Consider the following 25,049-nt stretch of genomic DNA (forward strand, 5'->3'; position numbering starts at 1 on the left):
TTGGGTGTGGAATGTCCGAATTACCAGTGCAAAACAGTGCCAAGGCTAAATTCAGTGCTTTTTTTTTTTGGCTAGTAATTGATTACATTTCACATTAAATGCAAAACTGTGCCATCAGTGAGCCTCAGGATAACCTGCACCTAACTCGGAAGTGCTCAGGTGGGCGCTGCATGGGTGCTGGTTGTGTCCGTGCGCAGGGAGCCTCTCTGAGCGTCACGGACACAGCCCTCTGTGGGTGGCCTTCCCGGCCTGCGTTCTCTGAGCCCTCGAGCAGGACCGAGTCATCGCTTGCAAAGAGAGTTCTCACTTAGCTTTAAACTTGACCCCTCCTGCCCTCTTCCCGCTGATGTCAGCCTGCTAATGTTGCTCCTTCTGTTGTGTTCAACACAGACTGACGAGCTGAGGCTGGGGTGAGAGGCAGAGGGACGAGGTTTCAGAGAGAACGGCCTGAGTGCAGGCACAGAGAAGGGACAGGGTGGAGGGTGTTGAAGACAGATCTGGCTGTGCAGGGCACTGCTGAGGGTGGGTGTATGAGATGAGGCTGTGCCCACAGAGCCCAGCAGGACAGTTACTGGATGCTGTTTGGTCTAGAAGTACAGGAGCCAGGGAAGGAGTTCCCATGGAGGGAGGACTCCATGAAGTCCAGTTTGGGCCCTGAGGGTCTTGGCACCAGTGAGTGGATGAGCCAGGGGAGCTCCAGGAGAGCTGCAGAGATGGGGCCGGGCATGGGCCAGTCTCAGCCCTGCCAGGGACAGCCACGCCCCCCCCCCCGCCCCCGGGAACGTTCTAACAGGAGGACCGGCAGGACACGGTGGCGGCACAGTGGTGCAGGGCTGCGTGTGCAGTGGCCCTTCTCAGAGTCCAGTGATGCGCAGAGTGAAGAGTGTGTCACATGCATGTGTGCAGGACCTGGAGTGCATGCCCACAGTCACAGGAAGCTGCCATGGCCTCCTACTGTCTGAGTGGAGTTGCACGTGGCGTTGTTTGAACTTTCTTGGGGAAACTAACTTGCAGATGTGACACTTACCCATACTGTGATTGTCTCATGACTGTTCCTCACCAGTGTCCCCTCTGTGGACGAGTCCTCTGTGAAGCGGGTGTACAGATGCACCTGCTCCCGCCGCCCGGTGTCAGTCCACTCAGGCCCGCTCCTTTGATCCGCAGCGAAGCCTCAGGATTCAGCAAGCTCTGAATCCCAACAGAATCTGTCAGGAGCTCCGGAGCCATTCTCTTTGCCCTTGTTCTACCCTGAAAGCCCGAGGCACAGCACCCCAAGCTGGTTTTGTTCAAGTCTAAAAGAGTTGCCCTGTGTCACTGCATTTTTGGGTTTTACTTTTGTCCCTGTAACTTACTAAAAGATCAGAAGTGATTTTATTATGAAAGTGTTCTAGAGTTTCAGTCCCTGCTTCTTGATTGGGTCTCTGTTCTGTTCTCTATTCCTAGCTATCCCTTGAGCATTTTCCTTTTTGGGTGCATCCTAGTGTTGATTCTGTGTTCTTTACATTTGAAAGACTTGCCTAGTTTAAAAAGATCAAGGCATATTATTTTTCATTGTGATATAAAATAAGCCAACTTAAATATTGAAAGATACTTTATAAGTTTTGGTACCAAAACTGTCTGTGTGTGGAATTCAGTTTATAAAACATCAGTGGATTCCCTGTTTTAGTTGCAGTTTTTTTTTCTGGGGTGTGGTAGGCTTCCCCCTCTTGGTGATACACAAACTGGGAAGTGGTTGCTGGAATCTCAACCCTCCCTGCCTTTTTACAGTACCCTGCCCTAGTCAGCAGGACGTCAAAGGCAAACCAGATGCAAAGGTGTGCTTCTGACTATTTGATTTTCCGACTAGTTATTTCCCCCAGGACATTCATCAGGAGTGAGATCGCTTTCACTTGTACATTAGAGAGGACGCCTAATTTGCCTCCAGATGTGCCAGCCACCGAGGTGTCCAACTGACACCTGTGTTCTTTTTGTAGAAGAAGGATACGTAAAAATGTTTCTCCGTGGACGCCCGGTCACCATGTACATGCCCAAAGATCAAGTGGACTCCTACAGCTTGGAAGCAAAAGCAGAGCTGCCAACCAAGAGACTGAAGCTCGAGTGGGTGTATCCTTCATCCTCCTGGTGGATCTACATGGAGCTCCACTTGTGTGCTTGAAGGTCTTGTTTACTGATTTAAAGGCTTTGTTTTATTTATCTCAGAGGAGGCACAGCAGAGAAAGAGGGAGAAGCAGAGAGACCGTGTACCCCACTCTTCATCCCCCAGGTGGCTGCAGCAGCCAGCGCTGGGCAGAGCTGAAGCCAGGGGCTCAGAATTCCAGCCGGGCCTCCCACGGGGGTGTCAGGGGCCCAGGTGCTTGAGCCCTCATCTGCTGCTTTTGCAGGTGCATTAGCCTGGAGCTGGATCAGAAGTGGAGCAGCCGGGACTTGAACTCAGGCCCACATGGATGCCAGTGTCACAAGCAGCAGCTTAATTCTGTGCCGCGATGCCAGCCCCTAAATGCTAGAAGTTTAACTTAAGAAAATCATAAAACTTTAAAGTCCCTTAAAGTTTTACAAAACAAATTATTTGCTCTTACTTTCCTTTTTAAAACCTTTTGGTTCATTGGAGAGCCAGAGAGACGAGAACTCCTGTCTGCTGGTTCACTTTTCAGATGCCTGAAACAGGCAGAGCTGGGATGGACCAGACTGAACCTGGGAGCCAGGAACCCCATCCAGGTCCCCTTCATGGGTGGCCTGGATCCAAGTACTTGAACCATCACCTGCTGCCTCCCGGGGTGCACATGAGCAGGAAGCTGGAGCTGAGAGCAGAGCTGGAATGTGAACCCAGGCATTGTGATATGGGACGCAGGATTCCCATCCAGTGGGTTAGTGGGTAGGCCAAACACCTGCCTCTCTCTCACTCTTAGAAAGAGTGAGAGAGGTTTACAAAATTGGCCAAGTTTTAGAACCCAGTACCCCCCTAGGAAAGGAGGTGCTCCAAAGACCACTGGTTGTAGGGGAACCGCCTCGCCTTCTTGAGTGAAGAGCCCACAGTTCTTCTTCAAATATGAATGCACTGGTTTCCCGAAAGGAAAATATGCCTGTTAGAAAATTGCATGACTTTTTCAAGGTCAAGGGAAAGTTAATGAGTGGTTTTTGGCTTGAATTTCAATCTTTCCAAAAGAATAAAGTTAGTTAAAAACTTGCAGAGAGCAAGCTTCATGAAAATACTCAGAAATGGGCAGAAGGGTGTTCAGCCACCACCGGCAACACCAGTAGCCCGTATCGGAGTGCTGGTTTGAGTCCTAGCCGTGTTGCTTCTGATCCAGCTCCCTGCGAATGGACCTGGGAGGCAGTGGATGATGGTTCAAGTGCTTAGGCTCCTGCCACTCACAGGGGAGACTTGAATGGAGTTTCAGGCTCCTGGCTTTGGCCTGGCCCAGCCACAGCTGTTACAGCCACTTGGAGACTGAGGCATCTCCCAGTGCTTTCCCAGACACATTAGCAGGGAGCTGGAACAGAAGTGGAGCAGCCAGGACTTGCACCAGTGCCCATATGGGATGTTGGCATTGCAGGCAGCGGCTTAACCCACTGTGCCACAACACCAGCCTTTATTTAAAAAAAAAAAAAAAGATTTATTATTTATTTGAAAGAGTGAAAGAGAGAGAGGTAGAAGGAAGGAGAGAGAGAGAGAGAGATTTTCCATCTGCTAGTTCACCTCCCAGATAGGTCAGGTGGAAGCCAGGAGCCAGAAGCTCCCTCCTGCTCTCCCATGCAGATGGCAGGGGCTCCAGTGCGTGGGCCTTCATCTGCTGCTTCCCGGGTGTGTCAGGAGGGAGCTGGATCAGAAGTGGAGCAGCCAAGAGACTCGAACCAGCACTCTCTAACGGGGTGCCGGTGACCCAAGCGGGCAGCTCGACCTGCTGCGCCACGACACCCGTGCCTGTTTTTACTTCAAAGGAAGCCTGTAGAGGCCACCTTCAGTCCATGACGATTTTAAGGCACAGAGCGGGAACCCTGTCTTCACCCTCAGATCAGGACGCGGTGATCGCCTGTGTGGTGCCGAGCCGCGGACGCACGTCCCAAGGAGTCAGCTTAAATGGAACTGTTGAGGCTTTACTCAGAAGAATGGCTGAGATTATGAAGTCATATTTTTATGGCATTTTAAAAAATTACCACTTATACCTAAATTTCTCCCCCAAAATACGTTTTTTTATTTTTTCAGATTCTGATGCGAGCTCCTGTTTCGGAATCTGGTGTGGCACATGTCGTTGAAGAGGCTCAGCTCTGCCTTGTCAGCCGAGTCTGGAAGACATTATTCAAAACATAGTTTTAGAAGATTGATTTGATTTGAAAGGCAGGGTGAAAGAGAAAGAGAGACAAAGAGATCTTCCATTCGATGGTTCACTCCCCGGTAGGTCCCAATAGCCATGGCTGAGCCAGGCCAAAGCCAGGAGCAGGAGCCAGGACCTCCGTCCAGGTCTCTCACGTGGATGGTAGGGGCCCAAGTTCCTGAGCCATCGTTCACTGCTTTCCCAGGCGCCTTAGCAGGGAGCTGGATTGGAAGCGGAGCAGCAGAGATTGGAATCAGCTCTCGGATATTGGCTGCTGGTGTCTGAAGCAGTGGCTTAACCGGCTGCAGCACAACACTGGCCCCTCAAAACACATTCATTCAGGGGCCAGTGCTGTGGTGTAGTGGGTAAAGCCGCTGCCTGCAGTGCCAGCATCCCATATGGGCACTGGTTCTAGTCCCGGCTGCTCCACTTCTAATCCAGCTCTCTGCTATGGCCTGGGAAAGCAACAGAAGATGGTCCAAGTCCTTGGGCTCCTGTACCCATGTGGGAAACCTGGAAGAAGCTCCTGGCTCCTGGCTTTGGACTGACCCAGCTCTGGTCATTGCAGCCATTTGGGAAGTGAAACAGTGGATGGAAGATCTCTCTCTCTCTCTCTCTCTCTCTCTCTCTACGTCTGCCTCTGCCTCTGCCTCTCTGTAACTCTGCTTTTCGCCGGGAACCTAATTTTTTATCGTGTGTGTGTGTGTGTGTGTGATTTTTATCCATTATGAATACTTTTATCATATTTAATAAAACTCTCTTTTTAAAGATTTACTTATTTATTTAAAGAGCTAGAGAGGGGGAGAGACACAGAGATCCACCTGCTGGTTCATTCCCCAGATGGCTGCAATGGCCAGCCAGGAGCTCCTTCTGGTCTCCCTATGGGTGCAGGGACCAAGCACTTGGGCCGTCTTCCACAGCTTTCCCCAGGCCATTGGCAGAGAGCTGGATTGAAAGTGGAGCTGGCAGGACAGGAACCATCGATTTTAAGGCACAGAGCGGGAACCCTGTCTTCACCCTCAGATCAGGACGCGGCGATTGCCTGTGTGGTGCTGGCGTGGTAGGTGGCAGCTTTACCTGCTATGCCACAATGCCAGCCCCTAAAACTATTTGTAATAAAGATTTAGGTCTCTGATACCACAATAAAAATGGACTTATAATTAACTCAAAAACTTTTCTAAAAATCAAACCAACTCTTTGTCTTGTTAAAAATAGGTATTGCCTTTGCATCCATGGCCATTTCCAACTTGACTGTGTGGCTGCGGGGGGTCCGGTATTTGGCATTTAGCATTCAGTATTTGCAATTTAATGTAACTTACATTCACGAAGTCCATGCCAAGAGTCAGTGTCTGTGCCTGTTGGATGAAGCTGATGTGTTGTCAGCTCTGAAAGGAAAAGCAGTTTTTCCCTTGACGCGCACGAAGCTACGGGTACCGGGGTCGAGACTGCCGGAATAACCTGTACCTGCTTCCGACGGGGGAGACCGTGTACTTCATTGCCTCCGTGGTGGTGTTGTATAATGTGGAGGAGCAGCTGCAGCGGCACTACGCCGGTCACAGTGACGACGTGAAGTGGTGAGGCGGGGGCTGGGACGCCGAGGCGCAGGTGCAGTCCGATAGCGTGAGGAGGCCCATAGAGGGACAGGATTAAAGGGAGAACAGGGGCCTAGGCAGTAGGATCGTTGGGAAAAGCTCTCTGTGTGCTCTGGGTTGTCTGCTCACCACCTGACCCTGTAGGACACCTTCCATCCTCACAATGCCTGACAGCATGGCCTAAGCAGATAGCCCCAAGACACACCTCTTCAGAGGCCTCCTTAACACATCACCTGCTAAATGCATCTGGCTGGGTCTTTTTTCTTTTTTTCTTTTTTTTTTTGTTAAAAAAGAAAACATTCTGTCTGGTGTTTATGGATGGGTCATTTATAGCTTTTGGTAGGGATTTGGGATATTCTTGGAGGGATGGGGGGAGGGGGAACGAGGTAAAAATCCCGTTAGCCAAAGATTCGTGCCTTTCCTGTTTTAGCCTTGATAAAGGTTGTCGACTAAGTGGTTCTGAGACTGAAGGGGTATTTTCTCAGCATCAGAAGCTGTTCCCTGAAATTTGAAAATCCATCAGAAGAAACAAGGGATTTGACTTGAAATAGGCACACCTTGTCTAAAATTGTTGGGGTATGCAGGGGGTTTATCGCGAGTCTGTAAGAAGTTGGGTGGTGTTTATTTCTTGTATTTAAAGGCTTTGCTAGATGATGTCTGACGAAGGGAAAGTAGAGCTTATCTTCAAAGTGTGATGTTCTGTAAATGCCTTTGTTTTAGCCTAGCAGTCCACCCGGACAGGATCACTATAGCCACGGGACAGGTTGCAGGCACCTCCAAGGATGGAAAAGTGAGTCGTAGCACCTTTGCATATCTCATAATGAGCTGGTAACGCAAAAACAGTGTCTTGAAAACATTTGGCCGATACTAAGCCTATTTAGATATTGTTACAGGATCTCAACGATTCTGAGTCCCTCGTTAGAATTTTTTATTACAAGCTAAAAGTCTTACCATGTCCTTAACACCCTTCAGCTCATATTAAATTCAGCAAACTTTTGAATTAAAAAAAAATTTTAACCTTTACTTATTTATTTGAAAGGTAGAATTACGGAGGGGGAGAGAAAGGAGGGGAGGGAGAGGAGACAGAGGGAGATCTTCCATCTGTTGGTTCACTCCTGAAATGGTCTCAATGGCCAGGGCTGGTCCAGGCTGAAGCCAGGAGTTTCTTTTTTTTTATTTTTGACAGGCAGAGTGGACAGTGAGAGAGAGACAGACAGACAGAGAGAAAGGTCTTCCTTTGACGTTGGTTCACCCTCCAATGGCCGCCGCGGCTGGCGCATTGTGCTGATCCGATGGCAGGAGCCAGGTGCTTCTCCTGGTCTCCCATGGGGTGCAGGGCCCAAGCACTTGGGCCATCCTCCACTGCACTCCTGGGCCACAGCAGAGAGCTGGCCTGGAAGAGGGGCAACCGGGACAGAATCCGGTGCCCCAACCGGGACTAGAACCCAATGTGCTGGCACCACAAGGCGGAGAATTAGCCTGTTGAGCCACGGCGCCAGCCAAGAAGCCAGGAGTTTCATCTCCATCTCCCACGTGGATGCAGGGGCCTGAGGACTTGGGCCATCTTCTGCTGCTCTCCCAGGCCATTAGCAGGAAGCTGGATCAGAAGTAGAGCGGCTGAGACTCAAATCGGTGTTCAGATGGGATGCTGGCATCACTGGCAATGGCTTCACAACACTGGCCCATTCTTCACCACATTTTTAAATAGCTTTGTTCTTGTCTAAGAATTTATCAATTTTCAAAAATATATATTCACACACATGATATAGTGGGTACTCGTTTAATGAACAAAGTTAAAATCAGAATAAATAAGCATTTCAACCTGGGGCATGTTGCCTCTTCAGCAACTCCCAGACACCTGAGTGTTTGTGCCTGTGAGCAGGCACACGTGTTGCCAGGTCGTCAGCACTGATGCTGAAAGCGCTCCGGCAGGACTTTAATTTGCTTTTCAAGGAATGAGAGAAGGAAGTAGTGGAACCTAGCAAATAGAGACCAATTGAGGACTGATTTCCAGTTACCTAGGTATCAGAATGGGTTGGGATCGTCTCGTCTTTCAACACTCCTTGTAGCTTTTTTGTAACTTATTTATTTATTTTTAATTTGAAAGGCAGAGACACACAGACGAGAGATGGAGAGAGATCTCCAACCTACTCTCCAATGCTCACAACAGCCAGGGCTGGGCCAAGCCAAAGCCAAGAGCCAGGAACTCAGTCCAAGTCCCCCACACGGGTGGCAGGGACCCAAGTACCTGCTGTCTCCCAAGGTATACATCGGCAGGAAGCTGGAGCTGGGAGTGGAGTCAGGACTTGAACCCAGGCCCTGTGATGTGGCACACAGGCACCCCAAGCAGCATCCTAACTGCTGTCCCAAATATCTGCCTTTTTGGTGTCTTTTTTGATATCGACTTTTGCATAGCTAAGCTAATTACATTAGATATTTACATTTTTATCAACATGTCTTCTTCCGGAAATGTATTTTAATGACCATATGCTATTTCCCGTTGGAATTCTATACTTGGCGTGCTGGGGTATTTGGGTCCCTGCCACTCACGTGGAAGACCTAGAGCCTGGCCCAGCCCTGGCTGTGGTGAGCACCTGGGGAGTGACCCAGCTGGTGGAAGATCTTTCTCCCTTTCTCTTTCTCTCTTTCGGACTTTCAGATAAGTAAATAAATAAGTAATTTTTAAGAATTCTATGCATAAAAAGACATAACAGAAGTAATGGAAATCAGACTGCTGTTACATAAACTCACGTAAGTGGAACACTTCTTTTTAAAAAATGGCCTTGAAAAGTCACTTGAAATGAATAGTAAATCACTTGTTCCTCCCTCTGTAGACTTAAAAGTATATTTCAGTTTCCGCACTTGAAACCAAACCATAACTCTGGGGCTAGAGACAGTGTTACAGCTCTGTGAGCTGTGGACAGCTGACACAGTGTTACAGCTAGACACAATGTTACAGCTCTGTGAGATGTGAACAGCTGAGACAGTGTTACAGCTAGACACAGTGTTACAGCTCTGTGAGCTGTGGACAGCTGAGACAGTGTTACAGCTAGACACAGTGTTACAGCTCTGTGAGCTGTGGACAGCTGGCACAGTGTTACCGCTCTGTGAGCTCAAGGTTTCCTGGGGAGAAACCAGAGAGGCCAGTGCCCGCTGGATGCCCAGCTACCCAGAGACAAGCTGAGCTGGAGCCCAGCCCCTCCCGTGTCCTGTCTCGCCAGCACCATGCTGGTGCTTCTCCTGCTGAAGATCTGCGAGTCACTCTGATAGTTTCTTAATTAGTATAAATTACCCAGGAACACAATTGAGAGGGCTTTCAGCTAATCATAATACTTTTTAGTAATTTTTTATTTTTAAAGGCGGAGTGACTGTGAGAGACAGCGTCCATCTGCCGGCTCACTCCCCAAATGCCTGCAACAGCCAGGGCTAGGCCAGACCGAAACCAGGAGCCAGGAGCTCCAGCCAGGTCTCCCCCATGGGTGGGAGGGGCCCAGGGGGTTGGATTGTCACCTGCTGCTTTCCCAGGAGCATTAGCAGGGAGCTGGATCAGAAGCACAGAGCAGCCGGCACTCAAACTAGGCACTCTGATATGAGATGCCGGCGTCCCACGTGGTGGCTTAGCCCACTGCACCACAGCGCCCCCGTTTTGCCCCTATGGGACCCAAGAACATCAGACTTTCAATGCTGTCTGGTGGTGACCATCTTGATGAACTTTAGACATGCTGACCTTAGCAACAAAACACACTCTAAAAGAATTACCCCAGGGCTGGTGCCGTGGCTCATTTGGTTAATCCTCTGCCTATGGCTCCAGCATCCCATATAGGTGCCGGGTTCTAGTCCTGGTTGCTCCTCTTCCAGCCCAGCTCTCTGCTGTGGCCCAGGAGGGCAGTGGAGGATGGACCAAGTGCTTGGGCCCTGCACCCACATGGGAGACCAGAAAGAAGCACCTGGCTCCTGGCTCTGGATTGGAGCAGCTCCCACCGTAGCGGCCATTTGGGGAGTGAACCAACGGAAGGAAGACCTTTCTCTCGTTCTCTCTCTCTCACTGTCTATAACTCTACCTGTCGTCAAATAAATTAAAAAATAATAATAAAATTTAAAACTTGGTACACCTGTCTTAATTTTTCATTTGGCCACCATGCCCATGGCCTCCTGCAGCTATGGGGAAAGGGCACACCTCCCAAATGCAGAAAAAGACCATTTGTTTGGACAAAATCGAAGTTATTGCCTCTGGTTGCGTCCAACCTGGCAACATAGCCGGAACCAGGCATGAGGTCATCTTGTAGCTCAAGGGAAAGATAAACTTGTGCGGCCGTCACAGCTGGTGACTCGGGTTTTTCACGACAGCAACTGCCCCCACACGTGCGCATCTGGGACTCGGTGACGCTGAATACCCTCCACGTCATTGGAGTGGGGTTTTTTGACCGCGCCGTCACCTGTATCGCGTTCTCAAAATCTGTAAGTACAAGCCCTGTGGGTCGTGCAGTCTTAGTCCAGAGGGAGGAGAGAAAAGAACTCGAGGTTGAAGAGGGAGAGTGCTAGCTCGCCCACCGCTGACCGCGTGCACATGCAGCTTTGAGCTCAAAGTTTCCTGCCTCCCTGGTCCCCCGTTCAGAGGTCACACACACGAGCCATCAGGGACACACACTTCCAGCCAGGCATTTCCAGCCCTGAGAACTTGCTGATGCAAAGAGCGTCTCCTCCGACCCCACCCCAGGACACTGTCCTGCATCCCTTAAGGCAGTTTGCCTGCTCTGGCCTTGATCCCACCTGCTCCCTTCACAAGCGGCTGCAGCACCTCTACCGCCCCCTCCAAGCAGGCTCCCAGCCTCCCCCAGGCAGGGATTGAACAGGGCCTGCGGTCTTCCAGGCTACCTAGGCACGTGCCAGTTCAGCAGCCCTGCCCTGAGGCTCGTTCACACCACCCGCCAGCCAGCGCAGAAACCTGCATTCGCACAGCCGCGCACCTGTTCGCATCCCAGTCGACAGGCCTCCGTGGCCCTGCGCTTCTCTGGCTGCGGCCCGCACCTTTGGGAGCAGAGCTCTGGCCCCCTGTGGGGCAGGTTTTCATGGAACCTGCCTGTTGAGGGCCACCCCGGCCCCTCTCCGTGCCACTCCTGTCCCTGCATTATCCCAAGCTCACCTGCAGGTGTCAGAAGCCAGGGGTGGACATTCCCCAATGACCATGTAGCGACTTCTTTATCAAAAGCTGAATTTGCGCTCATTATTCATCATGTTCAGCCCATTTTATTCTCACACACAGTCTTCCTGTGAATAACTTTCTCTTTCCAGAACGGAGGAAGCAACCTCTGTGCCGTGGATGACTCCAACGACCACGTGCTGTCCGTGTGGGACTGGCAGAAAGAGGAGAGACTGGCCGACGTGAAGGTGTCGCCTCAAGCCTTGTGCTGGTCTTGTCCCCCCACTCCGACCCACACCGAGCTGGTTCCCCCGTTTCCTGCTGCCTGTGGGCGGGACACCTCCCCCTTAGAGTCCTTTGCCCCCTGCCCCCTCCCCTGCAGGACACCATTCCCTGGTCCTGTCAGGGTCTTTTCCTTTCTGCACGTCTGGGAGGCATTTCTTTCATCCTCATTGCATGGCCACTACCCTTTTAATTCAGTCACGTATTTGTTCACTTTCTCTTTCACCCACTTGACAAAGCCCCAGTGCTGCTCTGGGCTCACACAGTGTGTGTGTGTGTGTGGGGGGGGGGTGATGAGGGAGGTGTGCTCACTGTCCATGAGCCTCTCCAGCAGGGATGGGGGGAGACAGGGGCGGGGCGGGGCGGGGCAGGTGCATGCCGGCACACCTGAGGCTGAGGCATGCTGCATCCTAGGGCCTCAGCCAAAGCAGATCAGACCTGGAGCCACTGGCCTCATCCCAAATCCCCCGAGGCGCCTCCTCCCCGACTTCTTTTACCGCCTCTAATCTATTTTGCACAAAATGTCAAATTGACTTTCCTAAACTCCCATAGGTTCTTCATCATTAGAACCTAAGTCATCATTAGAATCCCCGTTTCTATAGAAACTATAGACTTCAGAGTCCTGATTCTGGCATCTGTCAGCCTTAGATAACCTTACTTGTCTGATGTTAGGATTGTGCCATTAGGTAACCCTACTTTCCTAACATCACCATTAGATAACCCAACATACCTACACTAGAGTTAACCGTCCCATAACCCCGCTTCCCTAACGTTCTCTCATGTGTGTCTGGAGGTAGACCTTGTGTTCTAATCAGGCGTGTGTCCTAACACCTGTCCTTATACCTGCTGAGGTCTGGTCAGGTGTTTGCAAGGTTCCGGCTATGTTGCCAGGTTGGACGCAACCAGAGGCGAGTTATTACTCGTATTCCAGAATGTGCAGTGGAGCTACTAAGTGGAGGCAGCAGTCAGGACACTGGGATTTGGGTTGTGGGAGATGAAGTGGCAGCCCCACCGTGGGGGGCCCCGGGGCTGGCCACCAGCAAGCCCCAGACAGACTCGGGGAGGGCTCTCAGGGGAAGCAGGGCAACAGTGTCAGCCAGGAACGAGGGAGCTGTAGAAAATGCAGATTCCTGGGCCCCTCCCTGAAGTTTCTGATCGCAGATGGGGCGAGGCTTAGCGATCTGCGCTTTAACACGTGTCAGGTGATTCGTGGTTGAGCCCGGCTGGGGACCCAGCCCTAGAAGGTGAGAAGAGATGCTCACAGCTCCCGAGTCCCTGCTGCTCTGGGCCAGCCCCTCCAGCAAAGCCTGCTGCTGGCCTGCTCCAGGCTGGCCCTGGGGGAGGCCCTGGCCAAGGAGGGAGCTCCCCGCCTTGGAGAAGCAGACAAGGAGGGGAGGTTGGGGCACGCGGCCAGTCCACGTGTAAGGTTTACAGCAAGAGCAGGCCGTGGGGACTGAGTTGGGAGGCAGCTCACCGGCCTGGATGAGCTGTGTGCGTGCGTGTGTGCATGTGTGTGTGCGAGGTTCAGATGAGAGCCCTGAAGCGTCTGGTTCTCTGCTTTGTTGAAGTGCTCTAACGAGGCGGTGTTCGCCGCCGATTTCCACCCCACGGACGCCAGCGTCATCGTGACCTGCGGGAAGTCGCACCTCTACTTCTGGACCCTGGAAGGAGGCTCCCTCATTAAGAAGCAAGGGTTGTTCGAGGTAAAGCTCAGCTCCCCTGGCTGCTGCAGCTGAGGGGTGAGGTTTTCGGGGGGCTGTGAGGTGCCCCTGTCTTAATGCCTGTTTTCCTGGCCTCGGTGGAGGGGGTGCACAAAGAAAGACTGTCCTCAGGGTCCCTCACGGGGCTGGGGAGGCCTTGTGTCTGTGGATAAAGTGGTGGAGGGTGGAGCCAGCCCGGGAGAGCCCAGATGGGCAGAGCTACACCATGGGTGGCTGACCCTGCCCAGCCAGCAGAAAGAGGGCCCGTGGGGCAGTGGGCCTCTGTCTTTCCAAGGATGGGAGGCCACATGAGGGCTTCGTGAGGGCACCAGGACCCCTTTATTTGGGCACCAGGGTTCTGTGCCGAGGCTGCAGCTGCAGCGACACAGCGCCCTTTGACCCCTCCAGCACCCTCCCCTCTCAACCTGTCTGCAACTCGTGGATCCCAGCCGGGCACTTCTTGGTGTGGAGCAGTTGACCACCTGGGCTGGGTTATGCCACAGTGGACGAGAACCAAAGGGCACACGGTGTGCTGCCCCGGTCTCGCTTGGGGTTACTCTGATTCCAGTTCACACTTGATAGGATACGTGTTCTGTTTACTGTGTTCTGCAGAAACAAGAGAAGCCAAAGTTTGTCCTCTGTGTGACGTTTTCTGAAAACGGTGACACCATCACTGGAGATTCAAGCGGCAACATCTTAGTGTGGGGAAAAGGTAACCGTAAGGGGCCATTCTCGGAGCCGGGGATGCCTTGGCGATGTCAAAAGAGTCAAAAAGTGAAGTCTGTGAGAATCATCTGTTCGTGGATTGGCAGGAGTGCTGTGAAAGTCCAAGTTGTGTAGGCCTACGTGTGAGCGTGAGTCATGTATGCATGTGTGTGAGCGTGAGTCATGTAGGCATATGTGTGAGTGTGAGTCATGTAGGCATACGTGTGAGTATGAGTTGTGTAGGCACATGTGTGCACGTGAGTCATGTATGCATATGTGTGAGCATGAATCACGCATGCATATGTGTGATTATGAGTTACGCATGCATCCGTGTGAGCGTGAGTTGTGTAGGCCTACGTGTGAGCGTGAGTCATGTATGCATGCGTGTGAGCGTGGGTCATGTAGGCATATGTGTGAGTGTGAGTCATGTAGGCATACGTGTGAGTGTGAGTTGTGTAGGCACATGTGTGCACATGAGTATATATGCATGTGTGTGAGCGTGAGTCATGTATGCATGCGTGTGAGCATGAGTCATGTAGGCACATGTGTGAGTGTGAGTCATGTAGGCATGTGTGTGAGCGTGAGTCATGTATGCATGTGTGTGAGCGTGGGTCATGTATGCATGTGTGTGCACGTGAGTCATGTATGCATACGTGTGAGCATGAGTCACACATGCATCCGTGTGAGTATGAGTTACGCATGCATCCGTGTGAGTGTGAGTTGTGTATGCATCCGTGTGAGTGTGAGTCATGTAGGCATACGTGTGAGTGTGAGTTGTGTAGGCACATGTGTGCACGTGAGTCATGTATGCATATGTGTGAGCATGAATCACGCATGCATATGTGTGATTATGAGTTACGCATGCATCCGTGTGAGCGTGAGTTGTGTAGGCATACGTGTGAGCGTGAGTCATGTATGCATGTGTGTGAGCGTGAGTCATGTATGCATGCGTGTGAGCGTGAGTCATGTATGCATGCGTGTGAGCGTGAGTCATGTAGGCATACGTGTGAGTGTGAGTTGTGTAGGCACATGTGTGCACGTGAGTCATGTATGCATATGTGTGAGCATGAGTCACACATGCATCCGTGTGATTATGAGTTACGCATGCATCCGTGTGAGTGTGAGTTGTGTATGCATGCGTGTGAGCGTGAGTCATGTAGCATATGTGTGAGTGTGAGTCATGTAGGCATACGTGTGAGTGTGAGTTGCGTAGGCATATGTGTGCATGTGAGTCATGTATGCATATGTGTGATTATGAGTTACACATGCATCCGTGTGAGTGTGAGTTGTGTATGCATGCGTGTGAGCATGAGTCACGTAGCATATGTGTGAGCGTGAGTCATGTATGCATGTGTGTGAGCGTGGGTCATGTAGGCATACGTGTGAGTGTGAGTTGTGTAGGCACATGTGTGCACATGAGTATATATGCATGTGTGTGAGCGTGAGTCATGTATGCATGTGTGTGAGCGTGAGTCATGTATGCATGTGTGTGCACGTGAGTCATGTATGCATACGTGTGAGCATGAGTCACACATGCATCCGTGTGAGTATGAGTTACGCATGCATCCGTGTGAGTGTGAGTTGTGTATGCATCCGTGTGAGTGTGAGTCATGTATGCATGCGTGTGAGCGTGAGTTGTGTAGGCATACGTGTGAGCGTGAGTCGTGCATGCATCCGTGTGCATGTGAGTCATGTATGCATGCGTGTGAGCGTGAGTTGTGTAGGCATACGTGTGAGCGTCCGCAACTTGAAACAGAACTGGAACAGAGCGAGACTGGGCATGGCGGAGCTGTGGACCTCACATCCTCCAAAAGTTCTTGCAGCCCGGGCCGTGACGATGGGGCCGGTGGCTTTACTGGGAGTCTACAGTGAAGTCTCTAGTCTGTGGTGAAGTTAGTAGTGACCGTGGTGCTATAAAATGCTTAAGGATCTTTTCTGGTGCACAGAGCTCCTTGCAGCCATTTGTGGGGTGCCAGGCAGGTGCTGGGTGCTGTAGGTGTTCCAGCGAGTCAGCTGGGAGGCCTCCTTTGGCTCGACACTCACACATGTTCAGTGAGGCCGGGGGAGCAGTGATGGGTGCTGCCCAGGTGCCAGGACGAGGGGACATACCCACCCTGTCCTCAGGGTTGAGGCCAAAGATGGAGACAGAGCCACCGGTGTCATTTCAGGATCACCGGGCGACCTTCAGTCTCCCTCCTGCTCTTGGTGCTCCCTCCAGGGTTCGTCGTACCCGTAGAACAGTCCTGCGGGGCGAGCAGCAGCCCCAGTGCAGGAAGGGGGCAGCTGAGAGGCAGAGCAGCCAAGTCACTGGACTGAAGGGGCGCAGCTCAGCGGGGTGAGGTGGTACAGGATGGAGGCTCAACCGCGTGGCGCTTGGACACCTGCTGGCACGCCTCCCTCATCACCCAGTGGCCCTGTGTGCGCTTGTCAGCCGCCCCGAGAACGTCCAGGTCCCTATGACGATGGTGTTCTAGCCGACCACGTCACCTTACAATGAGAATGGAATGGGATTGGAAAGTGGGCAGAGGTGAGCCTTGGGATAACGTGCTAGTCATGGCTTTCCCCGCGTGTCTAGGTACGAACCGAATAAGCCATGCAGTTCAAGGGGCCCACGAAGGCGGCATTTTTGCACTCTGTATGTTAAGAGATGGCACCCTGGTGTCGGGAGGAGGCAAGGATAGAAAGCTCATATCTTGGAATGGGAACTACCAAAAACTTCACAAAACAGAGGTAAGTCCGCAAACACTGCTGCAGGAACTCGTGACCCTGAGGCTGTCGCCCTTGGCCTTTTCCCTGGGAATCTGAACACTTGAGTCTGCAGCTCTGAAGTTGTTGGCATGAAGTTGTATTCTATGATGCAACACATCTGGTGACAGTCGTGAGGTCCCCGCGGCGGCCAGGAGCAGCCGTGGGGAAACCACGTGGCCTCCTCTGCCAGCAGGGGTCAGCCTTGGCTGTGTGAGAGGGAGAGGGTGTGGGCGAAGGCAGGGCTGCTGCCCGAGGTCCTGGAATCCACCCCCTCCTGGCCAGCATCAACCCGCTGGCTCCAGTGCTCGCCTTTGCTCCTTTCACGGGCACAGACCTTGATGATCAGGGCGCATGCGGGTCTAGAACATCTGGGTCTTAGCGTTTAGACCATCCTGTGTGTTCGTCAGCATCCACACTGGGCTTTAACACCGAACAGAGTGACCAGGCCAGAGAACGCACTGTTTTAAGTTGCACTACAGTGTTTTGAAGTCTTTGGGCTGCGCCTATCACGTCGCAACAAGCGAAGAGTGAAGTAGCCCAGAATGGTCCTCATTTCTAATATTGTCAAGAAAAGTGTTTTCTTATTTTTAATTTTATTTTTAAATGATGTATTTATTTGAAGGCAGAGTTACAGAAGGAGGGGGGATCTTCTATCTGCTGGTCACTCTCCCAAACATTCTGTGTAAACACTGCGCTGTTTCATACAGGGGCCCTGATCATCGGCCAACTGTGGTGTCCACAGAAGGTCCTGGAACCAGCCCTGCCCCCTATCAATATTGATGAACAACTGTTTCGTTTTTTTTTTTAAGATTTTTTTTTTAATTTGAAAGAGTTACAGAGAGAGGTAAAGCCAGAGAGAGAGAGAGAGAGAGGTCTTCCATTCAGCTTGATCCCTCCCCAAATGGCCGTAACAGCCAGAGCTGAGCTGAGCCAGGAGCCAGGAGCTCCTTCCGGGTCTCCCACACGGGTGCAGGGGCCCAAGGACTTGGGCCATCTTCACTGCTTCCCCAGGCCACAGCAGAGAGCTGGATAGAAAGTAGAGCACCCGGGACTCGAACTGGTGCCCATGTGGGATTCCATTACTGCAGGCTAGAGCTTGAATCAGCTGTGCCATGGCACTGGCCCCGAATGACTGTATTTTGAATGACTGAGCTAACGGCTTAATGTCCTTTTAAATGTTTTCTTCCTCTATGCCTCTTTCCCATGTAGATCCCAGAACAGTTTGGTCCAATACGGACAGTGGCCAAGGGGAAAGGAGACGTCATCCTGATAGGCACAACCAGAAACTTCGTGCTACAGGGCACGCTGGCCGGGGACTTTGCGCCCATCACTCAGGTACAGCCTGCCCAGCAGGCCCATCACACGTGCTACACTCTGTCTGAGCCACTCCTCCTCCCACGCCCCACACTGAGATGACCCCCTCCAGCGGGTGGGGGAGGGCAGAAGCCCGGAGTGTCGACCAGAGTCAGAGAGAGCCCTTGTCTGTCTCTGTTTGCGTAGGGCCACACTGACGAGCTCTGGGGGCTGGCCATCCATGCCTCCAAACCTCAGTTCTTGACCTGTGGGCACGACAAGCACGCCATTCTCTGGGACGCTGTGGGTCACCGGCCTGTCTGGGACAAGATAATAGAGGTAACCATGCGTGTTATGTTTCCATTTTTCTTAAAAACAGCTCATTGGGAACAAAGTCCATTTATTTTTGCATGCACTTAATAGTGATACGAAATTGTCCCAAAGCAAATGTCACTTAATTTGTCTCTTTAGATCTGCATTGCATTCATTGCCTGGGGTGGTCCCATGCACATAGAACTCAAGGTCATTGTTGAGCTTGCCAAGGTGAATGTGGAAACTCGGCACTGGTCGCAGGACTGCGATGTCCGTGTAGGAGCTGCCTCCTGTTTCAGGTCCCTTCTGAATGGGGATTTACAAGCTGTGCAGGAAACATACAGCTTAGTGCATCCCAGTGCTGTGAGTTTGCTGGCACGGGGGAGCCTTGGCTGGAGAGCTGGCGACCCTGTGCACGCTGCGAAGGAACTCACGCTCCCTCTGAGCGTCCAGCTGCCCCTCCCCATGTGTACACAGCCATGCCTTTCCTTGGGCCCTGCACGCACGTTAGCCTTCGTCCTCACGGCAGCTCTGCAGCCTGGAGGGTTTTCTCACTCTGATCTTACTGATCAGGAAGTCGAAGCTTAGAGAAGCCGAATGGGGTGCCAGGGTCCCTGCGTTAGTAAGCGACAGAGCAGGGCTTACGTGCGGTCACGCCCAGGCTCTGCTCTGCACCACGCCGCAGAGAGCACAGACAGCCCCAGAGGAGGAACCAGAGCCCTGCAGAGCCGCTGCCCTGGAGGCTGCTCCCAGGTGCTCCTCGGGCTGTGGGGCTCCATTTCTTCTGCTTTCAGAGGGGGCAGGGGGCGTTGGTCCCTGGGGTGGACACTGCGTGCAGAGGAAGGCGCTGTGTAGGCCTTGATGCTGGGATGGGCTACAGAAGAGTGTTCTGTGTTCTGCTTGTGCCCCGTGGTGAGGGGCAGAAATAATGGGACCAGGGGAGATGTAGGAGGTTGGCAGAAGTGACCACAGCCAGCAGATGCGGCAGGGCACCAGTGGCCCAGAGGGCGGCCCTGCCACACCAGCGACTGCCCTTCCACGTCCCTGCCCACAGCAGGCTGCTAAGCGCTTAGCCTGGTAGGAGGGCAGGGCTCTGGCCTGGAAGCCACCTGTGTGGCCTCCAGCAGGAGCACCGGGCCTCTGGGTGCCTCCATCTCCATCTTGGAGTTGGCGGGAGGCCCGGAAGTGCTCTGTGAGTGGCACCGCTTCAAGTGGGCTTGAGCAGCTCTGCTTACCTGCCAGGGGCAGCCCTGGCCCTCCTGACAGCTCCCTCTTGGGGGAGAAGCATTGAATAGTGGGGCCAGTGTCTGGGCTCTGTTTGTGGGTCCAGTGGTGGCCAGGCCTCCTCTTCCCTTTCCGTTGCTGTGGCCGCCTTGGCCTTGCTGTGACTCACCTCCACCGAGCGAGTGCCCATGTGAAACACGGATCCGGCCAGTCCGCGCCTTTCACTGGAAGGAGGAGGCCTCCACCGCCTTCTACCTCCTGCTGGCCAGAGCCGCGCTGTGGCAGTGCAGCCCCAGCCTTCCTCGCTCCTCACCCTGCAGACTCCGTGTTGTGAACCCCACAGCCTCCACCACCATCCCCGGTGGGCCCACAGCTGACTGCCTCCAGCTGTGACCCTACTGTTGCCCCATAATCTCTGATCCAAAAGTAATCGCAAGCCCACTGCCCCCACCACTCGAAGGCCTCGAGCAGGGCTCTGCCCTGAGAAGCCTGGCCCGGCACCCACTGTGGCTCACGGGGGCCTGGTGTGTGTCTGTCCATCACCTGCCACGTGTGTCAGAGTCTGTGACTGGCTCAGAACCTGCAATTCACCCCGAGCGTCTTTGTCCTGGAGTTGTGCAGGGGTCGCGTTTCCAAGCCGGTCAGGCAGGTGTGTGAAGGGCTGGCCGTTCAGGGCAGGGGTCAGCATCAGGAGTGGGTTACAGAACCCCCGACCTGGAACCAGAGTCTGCCCTCGTTTGTCTTTTTGTCCGGTTGCTGTGGGTACACGAAGATAAAAGAGGAAAAGATAAAACCTCTAAAAAAATGAAGGTGGCAAGGAGGCTGCGTTTCCTTCTCTGGGGAGGAAAGAGACTGCGAAGACCGCGTCGCCCTGAGCGGTCAGAGCTGTGTGTTGTATGCTGCAGTGCTGTGTCGGGCCATCGATTTACACTCCCTTTACAACATTTTAGGATCCAGCTCAGTCTTCTGGTTTTCATCCTTCAGGGTCTGTGGTTGCCGTTGGAACACTGACCGGGAGGTAAGTCCAGACCCGCGTGACCTCATGAGCAAGAGGCGTGTGGTCTGCTCCCCCAGGGCTGGGCACAGCTTCTAGTGACTTCTGAGAATGAAGTCGAGACTCAAAGGCAGAACTCACGATGGTGGTCCCTGCCGTTCTGAGCCTTGGGACAAACCTGAGGAACGCTGTGGGCCCTCCTGTAAACGTGCCGTCTACCCTTCCCCTCCCTCCCTCCCTCTCTCTCTCTCTCTTTCACATACACACACACACACACACACACACACACATGCACCACCCTGCCTGCAGTCTCAGAGCACCTGTTCAGCTCCTTAAGGCCTGCGAGAGGAGTGGGGCAAGAAAGCATCTCACGTGCTGAAGTCTCAGCCGTGCCATTCCCCGCTCCTCTGTCAGAACTGTCCACACTGCCCAGACCCTGACCTCATGCTGTGACTCCACTGAGGTCGATTCCCCGAGTGGCCCCCACGTGCCAGGCAGGGGGTTTGCGTCGGAATCCCAGCTTTGCCCGGCAACAGCAGCAGTGTGTCCTGAGCCAGTGATGGAAACTCTGGATTTGTGTTCCTACAGAGGCTGACACTAGCCTTGGCCTGGCCATGCCGCCCTCCTCCGGCAGGAGGCAGGCAGAGCGTCTGCTGGGGCTGCCTGGCGGGCCATGGTGGGGGGCTTGGATCAGAGCTTTCTGTTGCGTCTGTCCTGGAACAGCAGCGCCCCCCCCCCACACACAGCATGGGGGATACATCCCAAGACCCCCAGTGGGTGCCTGGAACCTGGTACCCTGTGTTCTCCCTGTACATACCCACCTGTGAGCAAGGTGAATTTTAAAGTAGGCCTGGCAAGGGGTTAGCAACAACAGCTAATAAGAAGCTGGAGCGCTTAGATCACTGCGTGGTCTAACAGCAATTGGCTGTGGCCGCTCTCTCCCTGCCCGTCTCTCTTGTTGTGATGTGAGCTGGCACAGTGCCTGCCCAAGAGGAAGTGGGGGGGGGATGGAGAAGAGCAGCATGCGATGGAACACCCAGGAATCGCCGAACTCTGGAACTTTCCATTTGGTACTTAGGACCGTGGTTGACTGTGGGTAACTTGGACCGTGGGACACAAAGCTGCGGAGGAGGGAGGGAGGGCTGCCCCTCCCCCGAGCGCTGGCTCTGGGTGAGTCGCTTAGATTCCGTCAGCACTGCAGAGGAGGCATGAGGAGGGAGTAGCATCGGCGAGTCGTAGGTGGCAGCATCTCAGGAGTTGGAGTCCATGTACGCAGCCGGATTCTTCCTGAGAGTGTGCCAGTGACACACGGGAATGCATGTGCATGTACTCACGCACACGTGTGTACACGTGCACACACACGTGCCACAGCCCGCCCTGCCTTCCTCCGAGACAGTTTATGCTCTGCTCAGCAGGCTCCACACTGGTGGAGGGGTATCGCTGTCATCTGCTGATCCGCGGTGGCGCGTGCCGACACGCTCAGGGTCACAGGCAGTGTCCTAGGCTGTCCCCTCCACCCGTGCCTCCGCATGCCTGGGCCCCAGCCAGGCTCAGCTCCTTTTGCTGTCAATTTAATAGGACGTTCCAGATGCTTTCTAGGCTGCCCCCCAGGACGGTTAGATAGAGCGTTAAAAGTAAGCAGCTGTTAAAGGGGCAAGGAATCAAAGCCGAGGCACGAGATCAGATTCCAGTGGGGACGGAGGTCCTGGCAAGTGGGCACGGGAGGGGCACCGAGGGGGAGTCTGTGTCTCGGTGTGAAATGGCGGCAGCAGGGAGCCCCTGTGCCTTGTCACCCCTGGGCTGCCAGGTCCCACCCATTGCCTCCACCTGAGGGTGTGAGGGGCAGGCGGCTCAGTCACCCCAACATAGGGCAGCCATCGGCGAGTCTTGGGTCCTAATCAGAGGGCACAGAGATTTCCATGTCTGTTGTAAGTTTGCCTTAGCACCAAGCTCCTGAACGGCTGAGGCAGCTGGGCGCAGAGAGGTTCAGCCCAAGAACAGCCCCCTGCTCGCCTTCTCCCAGGCCTCTGTCCTCTCCTGCCCCCAGGCCTCTGTCCTCTCCTGCCCCCTGCTGGTTGCCCTCGAGCAGGTGCCAGAGGACCAGACTGAGACCAGCCTGCTTGCCCTGGGTGAGCTGTGGCAGGTGGTCCTGAGCGCTGGCACTGGGCATCCTCCGTTTTCCTGCCCCGGGCTCGCTCTCCGGCCACAGCCTTGGGACGTGTGTGTGTGTAGGCAGCTCCATGACGCAGAGCTGGGAAGTTACACACACAGTGCTGGTTAAGCCCTCGCGGCGAATTTGGTGGGCTCGGTGTTGCTGCAACAACTGCTTCTCCCCACTGGACGCCTCACTGTGCTTGTCTCACCTTTGCCACAGGTGGTTTGTGTTCGACACGGAAACGAAGGACCTGGTCACCGTCCACACGGATGGGAACGAGCAGCTGTCTGTCATGCGGTACTCACCAGGTTAGAGCCCCAGCCTCACTGCTCTCAGGTTCCCCCAAAATGCTGAGTCGTGTGCAGGTGCTGTCCAGAAACTCCCTCACAGGCCTCCTCAGGCTGGGTTTAAATCACACGTGCGCTTTGGGGTTCTCTTCCTCCTTCGGGTCACTCTGCTCGGGTGTTTTAAAAATTTGTGAACTCCCTGGACTAGTGACGCCGCCCCACCCAGGATCCGCCGTCTGCCCCTCCTCCAGCTCCAGGCCCTGGTCCTTTCATCTGTTAATAGTGTTTTATGCAGCTCAAGTCGAGGGCTCTTTACCAGCTTTGTTAAGAGAATTTACACACAAGAGTTTACCCATTACACGCGTGCAATTTAATGATTCTTCGTAAATTCATGGAATTGTGCAGCCAGCACCATAATCCGGCTTTAGAGCCTGCCCATCACCCCGGGAGGCTTCCTCCCTGCCCATAAACGATTCGCGTGCACCCCGGCCCCGGGTCCGAGGCAGCCGGTGCGTGATCTGCCTCCTGTCTCTGTAAGCTGCCTTCTCCCCACGGACATAAACAGAGCCAGACAATACGTGGCCTGTGGCTTCTGGCTTCTCACAGTTAGGGCGATGCTTTTGTGGTCGGCGTGTGTGTGTGTGTGTGTGTGTGTGTGTGTGTGTGTGTGTGAGCCGCCTGTTCCTCTTCAGTTGCTGGGTGGAATCCCATGCTGTGGGTAAAGCGCGTTCCGTCAGGTGACGGAGCTGTGAGCTGCTCCTGGCTGTGATGGTTGGGAACGATGCCGCGGTGCGCACCCTGCTGTGTGTGTCTTCCTGTGCACTTTGTCTTTTGGCCCCCTTGGGTGAATCGATGTTAGCATTTCTGAAACTACAAGCTGTGCTTTGGAGTGGCTGTGCTGTTTCACAGTGGGTGAGGGTTCTGGTATCTGCATGTCCTCACTTTGATGGACTTTTTATTTTTTTTAAGGTTTATTTATTTGAAAGGCAAAGTTACAGAGAAGGGTAGAGCGAGCGAGCGAGCGAGAGAGAGGTCTTCCATCCACTGGTTCACTCCCCAAGTGACTGCAACAGCCAGAGCTGTATCAATCCAAAGCCAGGAGCCAGGAGCTTGTTCTGGGTCCCCCCACATGGGTACAGGGGCCTAAGGACTTGGACCATCTTCTACTGCTTTCCCAGGCCATAGCAGAGAGCTGGATTGGAAGTGTAACAGCCAGGACTCAAACTGGCACCCATATGGGATGCTGGCACTGCAGGCTGGGGCTTTAACCTGCTATACCATAGCACCAGCCCCCTAATGTGATCTTTTCAAGCACATTTTGATAAAGTCTGATTCATCAATTTTTTCTTTTATGGATCATGTTTCTGATATCATACCCAAAATCAGGAAGATTTTCTCCTATGCTCTCTTTCAGAAGGGCTGCTGTCTTGGCCCTTGCATTAGGTCTGTGGTGCATTTGAGCTAATTCTTGCGTACGGTGAGAGGCAAGAATTGGGTTATTTGTTGTGCACGTAGCTATCCAGTTGTCACAGCCCCCCGAGATGAAGAGACTGCTCCCCACTGACTCACCTTGACACTGTGGCCAAAACCAGTCGGCCATACACATAGAGGCTCATTCCTCACCCTCAGTGCTGCTCCCACCCATGTCCTTCCTTGTGCCCACCCCAGTCCTGAATATTGTGGCTTTAGAGGAAGTTTGCAATAGAGTAGTGTAACTCCTCCAACTCTGGTTCTTTCACGATTGGTTTGCCTGTCTTGTTGTCTTCACCTGACCTTTAGGGTCAGCTTGACAATTTTGAATTTTAATGAACTACCAGGATTTTATAGAGATTTTGTCAAACTTATAGATCAGTATGGGGAGGATTGCTACCTGGATTGATGATACTGAGCTTTCTAACTCATGAATAGGAAACGTCTGTTTATATTTCTATTTTAATTTTCTATTAATTTTTCTTAGCAATATGTAAGTTTTTTGGTGTACAAGTCTTACACTTCCTTTGTTAAATTTATTCCTAAATTGTTTTTATGCCACTGTGGATGGAGTTCTTTCTGATTTTATTTTTAGATTGTTAGCTACTGGTTTGTAGAAATAAAATTGATTTTGCCCATGGAGGTTCCAGTCTTTGACCTCTCTTAACTCATTTGTTAGTTTTGGGGTATGTGTAATTTTAGGATCCTTCTCTTGGTACAGGATCTTGTCACAAACAAAGGCAGTTTTCCTTCTTCCTCTGCAATCTGGGTGCCTCTAGTTACTTTTTCCTTATTGTGTTAGCTAATAGCTCCAGTAAAATGGTAAACAAAAGT

The 25,049-nt window shown here is 52.9% G+C and overlaps 1 protein-coding gene across 23 annotated transcripts in view; it reads left to right on the top strand.

Annotated features, from left to right (window-relative positions):
* The window catches only part of EML1 (EMAP like 1), a 185,047-nt gene that overhangs the window by 147,295 nt on the left and 12,703 nt on the right, over positions 1 to 25,049 (top strand). For 18 of the 23 annotated variants that reach the window (XM_070065387.2, XM_070065389.2, XM_089322052.1 and 15 more), the window contains 12 exons: positions 1,974 to 2,103; positions 5,738 to 5,887; positions 6,626 to 6,695; positions 10,253 to 10,363; positions 11,198 to 11,293; positions 12,896 to 13,030; positions 13,640 to 13,739; positions 16,308 to 16,462; positions 17,690 to 17,815; positions 17,981 to 18,112; positions 20,260 to 20,327; positions 22,678 to 22,766. In XM_070065387.2, coding sequence (XP_069921488.2) covers positions 1,974 to 2,103; positions 5,738 to 5,887; positions 6,626 to 6,695; positions 10,253 to 10,363; positions 11,198 to 11,293; positions 12,896 to 13,030; positions 13,640 to 13,739; positions 16,308 to 16,462; positions 17,690 to 17,815; positions 17,981 to 18,112; positions 20,260 to 20,327; positions 22,678 to 22,766 — 1,362 coding nt within the window. The remainder of the gene's footprint in view (positions 1 to 1,973; positions 2,104 to 5,737; positions 5,888 to 6,625; positions 6,696 to 10,252; positions 10,364 to 11,197; positions 11,294 to 12,895; positions 13,031 to 13,639; positions 13,740 to 16,307; positions 16,463 to 17,689; positions 17,816 to 17,980; positions 18,113 to 20,259; positions 20,328 to 22,677; positions 22,767 to 25,049) is intronic. The other 5 variants (XR_016226430.1, XR_016226431.1, XR_016226428.1 and 2 more) reach the window with 1 other exon arrangement.

This window comes from Oryctolagus cuniculus, chromosome 20, assembly GCF_051225735.1.
Source record: "Oryctolagus cuniculus isolate XC-2025 breed Fujian yellow rabbit chromosome 20, ASM5122573v1, whole genome shotgun sequence".
In the NCBI taxonomy this organism is placed as follows: domain Eukaryota; kingdom Metazoa; phylum Chordata; class Mammalia; order Lagomorpha; family Leporidae; genus Oryctolagus; species Oryctolagus cuniculus.